Source organism: Salminus brasiliensis, chromosome 1 (genome assembly GCF_030463535.1).
Source record: "Salminus brasiliensis chromosome 1, fSalBra1.hap2, whole genome shotgun sequence".
NCBI classification, from domain to species: Eukaryota; Metazoa; Chordata; class Actinopteri; order Characiformes; family Bryconidae; genus Salminus; species Salminus brasiliensis.
Window position 1 is genome coordinate 46,903,446 of NC_132878.1, and position 7,623 is coordinate 46,911,068.

General features: G+C 37.7%; 1 protein-coding gene across 1 annotated transcript; it reads left to right on the plus strand.

Moving 5' to 3' along the window:
• Window positions 1-5,605: 5,605 nt before the first annotated feature.
• On the plus strand, window positions 5,606-7,090 carry thbd (thrombomodulin). Its single transcript, XM_072695955.1, has 2 exons — window positions 5,606-6,847; window positions 6,970-7,090. Exons 1-2 carry the CDS (start codon window positions 5,839-5,841, stop codon window positions 6,993-6,995), a joined length of 1,035 nt encoding a protein of 344 aa, XP_072552056.1. The 5' UTR covers window positions 5,606-5,838; the 3' UTR covers window positions 6,996-7,090.
• Window positions 7,091-7,623: the final 533 nt, after the last annotated feature.

The window sequence follows — 7,623 nt, forward strand, 5'->3', positions numbered from 1 at the left end:
TCTACCCCAGCTTTCTCATTCTTTTAAGAATTCAAGGATTCAAACAGACTTTATTGTCATTCAAATTGCATGTGGAACATTTCAAGGTCCCAGTTACACCCAAAGAGCAATTATGAATAAATAAATGAATAATAATAATAATTCTCAGTGTCCTCAAAAGTGTCACTGCAGTGTGTTTGGCTAAGTAGAGTCTTACAGCTTCTGGAATGAAGCTGTTTCTCAGTCTGTTTGTTTTACACTTAATGCTCCGCAGCCTGAAGGGAGCAGGACAAAAAGTGAGTGTACTTATCTCTTATCCCACACATTTGCAGGTGATTGGGTGTGAAGGATATTTTGAAGAAGGTGCACAAAACCTACCTCAGATTGAAACATAGAGCAAGAATGACAGACACACAACTGGGTCTATTATTTATTAGTTGTTTTAAAAAAAGAGAAAAATGTTTCACAGAAGTTGAGCATTTGTCAGGTTAGACTAGCGCTAGTGGAAGCCACATAGTGGTAGTGTTTTATTATTAATCCTCTTTGGCTGAACGTCCATGCTTTAGGAAGGATGATGGCATTGCAACTGCTGAGAAGTTGTTGATGCCCAAACAAACAAATCAATAAAAGAATTTATTTTTTTTATAATTGTAAAAGTAAATGGTTGCACTTCTATGATGTTAGACATTAACTTGACAAGATATGTGCAAACATAACATTTGATTAATGTAGCTATATATAACCTAATGATCTACAGCATTTAGCTACTATAATAATGCATAATTACATTTAATGGACAAAGATTTTTATCTCCTAATTATTCATGGTTATGTATACATGTAGAATATGTTTGTGTGCTTAGGGAAGTATAATTTACCAGTTAAGTATTTAACTTGCTTTAATATTTTCAAAGAGATAAAATGAGATTTATAATCTGTGCCAGGGTTTGCAGAAAAATACAGTGTCAAGGCAGTGGGCTATGGGTAGTATATAATTATCCTAAAACCATTACACTTCTAGCTTTGCACCACTACAGAGCTCTCTGGTTACTGAAACAGCACACATTTTACCCAGCACATGTGTACATATGCAGCTGGTAAAGGTTTGTGTAACCATACAGAAGACTGCCCACTACAGTACAATGGGAATTAAGGATGTTCCTATCATGGTTGCATGCACGAGCAAGGCTCAAATATGACTAAGGTAAATCACTTGCTGTTAGTCATGAATAAAATTATTACACTTGATCATTTAATAAATAGCTGAAGTGTTGTAATCTGAATTATTGAAAATGTACAAACTTCCAACTGTTTGCAATAAAGCAATCAAACAAGAACAATTAAAATAACTGCTTTCTCCACATTCAACACACAATGGCACTTTTAATGACGAGTGACAAGTGTCTTTAGTACTTAGTAGTACTTTAGTACTTTTGCTGTCATGACATGAAGCATAAGCCAGATGCCAGGTTCTGGCAGCGTACATGGGCAATTTTAGCCCATTTCTCTATTGTTGTTTCTGTTTAGAAGTAGTGCACAGCGGTATGTGTGTAAACAATGCTATACTGCACACATATGCACTAAGTAACAAGCACCAGTGTTATCCTTAATCTTTGTAGTTTTTGGGAGTGACATTATTTGTTTTCTATCTATTTTTCTTAGTTTAAGTTTATTTATTGAAACACAGTACCTCACCAGCACTTAGCAATAGATAACCCATGTTAGTCCTGTCTGCAGGTGCACATAAACATCCACACAGTGTATCCTAAACATCCACAGATTACTCTGCACTGACTTGAAGATCAATCACACAGATAAATTTAAAACAGGCTTGTTTGGTTGATTAAATCCAGGTGCAAGTCTTTATTTGTCTGGATTAAACAAAGATTGATTTAAATGTTTTCTTTGTCATTTGGGTGCTGTCAGAAAGTGAGGCAACAAGGCTATAAAGTATGAAATCTGTGGCAGAACATCTGTAGCATGCCCCTTGGGCGGTGAGGAAGACTAAACAAAATATACATTTCTGGGTAAATGTACCCATTTCATTTTGAAAACTTTGACCAAAAAGTACAATTAAACAGACCTTATTAATATTGTTTGTTTATATTAAGGCAATGTACAATTTGATAAATAATAATGTTACAAAATACTATACTTAGTTAGTGCTGAGTCCAGGTAAGTTGAGTGGTTTCTCTTTAAGATCACTTACATTGAATATCTATGTAAATATATTATAAACAGACTTCAAACATTTAGTGACAGCTGTTAATTAGTTAAATTAGAAGGGGAAAAGGACCAAATTCCAATGTAGATTTTTCAAATTCAAATGGAAATTTATTTGTATACTGCTTTTAACAAGTTCCGTTGTCGCAAAGCAGATATAACAGGAATAAAGTAATGGAACAAGAGATCATAAAACATAAAAACCCCCGGTGAGCAAGCCAAAGGCAACAGTGGCAAGGAAAACTCCCTCAGCGCTGGAGGAAGAAACCTTGGGAGGAAGCAATATTCAAGAGGGTGAAGCCTCCTGCTCACGAGTGCTGCTATAAGCATTAATATTTTTAATTAATATAACCATAAAAGAGAAAGTATAATAATGAAATTAATGATATGGTTAATGGTGGTTATAGTAAAAATAATAGTAGCAAATATTTAGAGTTCTTGTAAACTTTAACTTAGCCAGCATGTAGTAGGCAGGTAGCAGTTGCAGGAGGGTTGGCAGTTGGTCAGATGCGGGTAGCAGGAGAGCCCAGTGGTCAGTCTGGTGGGTGGGAGGCTGGTGTTATGTGGGTTAATAATAGGCTCTTCCCTTGCAGAAGACATCTGAATTCTGGGAACTAGTAAGCTAACACCCCAACAAACACTAGGCACCAGCAACTTGCTGGCCTGTGCTGTTTTTTTTTTGTTGTTGTTGTTGTTTTTGCCTTGCATTTTCAAACCAGAATAAACAGAAGTCAGGAAACTTAGGTCATATCAACACTAACTAATACATGTAATTAAATGGTGCTGACTGCCAATTCTTGAGCCAGATCAGCATTTGGGAAGCTCTAAAGTGCACAACTTACTTACTTACTTGCAGCTAGTTAATATAAGCAAAACTCGCTCAGTTGTTGAATTCTATAGAGGCTGATGATTGGTGTATTGGACCATGTTCATCATAGGGTTACTTTGAAATTCAAACATTTTATTTAGCCTGTTCAACCAACTTCAATGGATCAGTGCAAATTAAATTAATCACAGATGTGTGTAATGAGCACTGCTCAACAATTATGACAATTATGAAAGCCTTTTAGTAAACTCTGACTAAATTGCATCCATCATCTTCTATTCTTTTCCACTCAGAGTTTGAGATAATCTGGATAATATTGAGTCCAAACTAGTCAGTTAATGAATGTTCACCCCATATACACAAATGTGGTTTCATTTCAGACACTAAGAACCTAAAATGTAATTATTATACAACAAATGTTAAAATATCAACACTATGTAGCTTCCAGGCCCCATGCAAAAATAATGCATATAGAACTCAGAAATATTTGACCGATTCACAGGCCTGTACCCTAGAGGGGTTGTAGCCAATTGTCAATGTTTGTTGAAACTGCATCAGTAGGTAAAAACAACCAAAGATTTACATTTCATTACATACAATGTCCTTGATCAGTATCTAGGACTCTGACGTCAATTTAAAAAAATATGGCCTGCCATCGGCCAATCAAATTTCAGCAGGTACTTGTCACCCTTTGTCTAAACACCACAAAACTTGATACGTTTCACGTAGGACAGGTATCGGCCACTAGGGTGCGCTGCTTACATTTTAAAACACTAAAATGAGTAAATGTCTAAAATCCTTCAGGTGATCAATTTGCAGTTGGCATCAGCAATGCAATATTGTGAGCCTGACAACACTGCAGGTCATTTATTAATTTTTACCATTGCAATTTCAAACTAGTCCTACAATTTACATTTGATCATCCCAAACTGGCCTTAAAATTACATTTGAGTATAGAAATAAATACAAATGTTGAAATTATTTTTCCATATTTTCATATTTAAGTACTTTAACCATTTCAACATACTTACATGTGGCAGTACATCTATTGCGCAAATATGTGCACACAATCTCACAGTTGCAGTGAGATACAGTGAATATGCGTGTTGCTAACTGTCCAGCATAGTCAGCTGCAGAACCCCTCCCCCAACATTTCTGCAGCCAAGTCCCCTGTAGAGGAAAACCCAATACACACACACACACACACACACACACACACAAAAGCAGGAATGCACACACCTAAAGACAGAGAATGTCTCCACACATGCACAAGTCCAGTAATGCACACATATCAGAGCACATTTCAGCACAAACCAATGTCACAGTTAGAGTGAACACAGTCATGAGTCAAGCTAACACATCATACCAAATATTTAATAACAAATCCAATCAAACCACAGTCAGTATCACCAGCCCTCCTCCTATTCTATTGACAATACTTCTCCACAGGGACTAGACAAGCTGTGTGTCTATTTGCACATCTGTGTGAGCAGTGGGTGCAACTTAAAGTAGCTGAATGAATTCATTAGAAGGGGTGTATAATGTTTACTTTGGCCTATTTTGAGTCATAAATTTTAAAACTATAGATTTTTACACAACAAATAACTACAGTGTAATAAAATGTGATGTTTTACATGTAATCATGGAAGGTCATGGAGGTTTTCCTTAATGTTCATGCATGTGTTAACTTGCGTGTGTAAAATCCTGTAATATTTCACTACCTTTCTGTGTCATTTTGTGTTTGTAAACAAATGTACTTTTACATAGTAAAATAGTATTTTAGCAAAATATAGTTTTAGCAAGACATAGCTGTATGTAGACATCTGTCGTCTTAGGATGAACAAGTTGAAAGTTATATAACGGAGGGATAAAAATCCACTACCCAAATGTGGTTGTATTGCTGGTAGATGTGGTGATTAGACTTCGGGTGGTGTCTGGCTATGCATCATGTTTGCAGCAGGTCATAACAGTAAAGGGTGCTCTACTATGTAGTAAAGGTGCTTATTATGAAGGGTTGAATAAATCTAAAAATGCAGTTAAAATTAATAGTGTCATTTAGCGAATGACAAGAAAGCACTTGTTCTATTAGTTGTGTTTAGTAAATTATATATAGAGAATTTTGTTTAGATTTTTTTCTTAATACAGGACACAGAAATATAACCACAGAAAGTCTGATTTAGCATGCCACCCACAGTACAATGTTCTTCTTACAATGTTTTCTTTATGTAATAAAAAAAAAAATAATCTCTCCAAAAATAAACAGTTAAACTGTCTTGGATTAAGCACAGAATTTACAAACATCTGCATTTTAGACGAGTATACAAGTTCTGGGGATGACATAAGTCCTATTACAAGATCAGTTTGATGTTTATGTTCCTTGTCTATTTCTGGAATAAGTTAGATCTACAGATGGTCTGACACGTGAACTCTGGTCTGGTTATGTCTATGCCAGGAATCTGTATGTCGTCTGACCTCCAGGCAGAGTTTTCATTGCCTTTTAATTTTGTGGGGTTTCTTCCTCTTTTGTGTTTTCTAAACCTCTCTAATTCTGAAGACAGGGGACACTGGGATATGTACCCTATGCGCTGCCAGGACATGGAGAATGTTACGGGAGCTGCGCCAGCTGAAACGAACTTCCTCTCAGTTTCTCAAATATGGCAGGCTCTATAAATGCAGTTGTAGAAAAGCAGGGGCCGAGAGTATAGCTTAAGCTTACAAAGCTAGAGCTGTGAAAAAGTGATCGCTGTTATTTAATCAACGTATAGCGACATCGTTCAGTAGCGTAGCCTACGGCATTGTCTTCACACAGAGATGAAGAATTTTATAGGAGTGGTCATCGCGCTCGTACTTCTGAGAGTGGAGGGTAAAAAGTCAAATAACGGTTACTGCGTTCAAAACAACTGCTTTACCGTGCATGTAGGCAGAGTGGATTTTACTTCAGCGCAGAGGTCCTGTGAGAGCAAACGGGGCTCTTTAATGACCGTACGAACGACGGAGGCAAACAATGTCATCTCTGACCTGTTGACTGGATTTTCTGGACACTTTTGGATTGGTTTAATACACTGGGGTGACAGCTGCTCAGATTCGTCCCTTGATCTCAAAGGATACACGTGGATAACAGGCGACGAGCCTAGTATAACTCTTTTCAAAAACTGGAAAAACAAGGACAGCGTCTGTTCTCAGCGTTGCGTGTCACTATCCAAAGATGATCCAAAATGGACGGAAAGACATTGTAATGATGCAAAGGATATCGAGGGGTATTTGTGTGAGTACCAAAACGTTAACAAATGCACACGGCTTACATCTGACTCACCAGTTCTCTATGAAACTCCCTTCGGTTTTTCGAGGCAGGACTTAAGTGAAGTGCCCCATAGCAGCAATGCAACTCGCCTGGACCTGGGGACGAAATACATCTGTTTAGAGGGTGAGTGGCTCAAGGCACCATGGAACTGTGAAGTTTATAAAGGTGGCTGTGAACATAACTGCGACAAGAAGAATTACTCATACATTTGCACCTGCCCACCTGGTTATTTACTTGAAAGTAATGCAGTCAGTTGTGTAAAGGCACAAGATGATCCATGTCAGAAGGCAGGTTGTTCACATAGCTGCTTATCTAAGGGAAACAGCTATACATGTCTGTGTGGCGATGGATTTGCCCTTGATGTGGATGGAAAGACCTGCAAAGACATTAATGAGTGTGATGATGATCGACTGTGTCCAGGAAAATATTTCCACTGTGTCAACACAGTTGGTGGCTTTGATTGTCGCTGTATGAATGGCTTTAAGAAGGAAAAGGACATCTGTATTGACGATGATGAATGTGAGTCTGGACCATGTGACCACTCTTGCAATAACACCATAGGAAGTTATCATTGTGAATGTTGGGAGGGATATAAAGTGTCATCAGAGGACAGACATAAATGTGTCCTTTACTGTTCGCAGTGGGAGTGCCCAGCTGTGTACTGTGACCCTAACAACCCTTTTCAGTGCGACTGCCCACGTGGGTTCATTCTCGAAGAGAGAACCGCAGGTCTTTTTTGCACTGACATTGATGAATGTGAAATGATGTATTGTGACCAACATTGCGAAAATATTATTGGAGGTTACATCTGTTCTTGTGATGAAGGGTTTACTGTTTTTGCTAACACTAAATGTTTAAAAACAGACATTTCAGATGGATCAGTTACCCCAACAGCATTTGACATGCTTACACCAATAAGCAGGAGCCCAACTGAGACACCTTCATCCATCTCAGTTGGAGGTCTCATAGGAACTACTGTATGTACTGGTGCAGTATTTCTGCTAATGGTGTGTCTTGTCTATTACCTGATAAAACGTTGCAGAAAAATGGACAGCTTAATTTTAGACAAAGGCCAAAATGAAGACATGCATAACTTGCAGGTAGTGACCACAGGAAAGTACACCAAGAAACTATCTAACAGAAATATCCTTTTACAACACAATAATCAAGGCAACTAAGATATTTTTTTTAATAAGTTTTATTTCTGATTTACACCCATTTTCTCTGCAATTTGGATCACCAGTTACCCAACCCATACATGTTCTCCCCACATCACATGCAATGCCCCTGACACT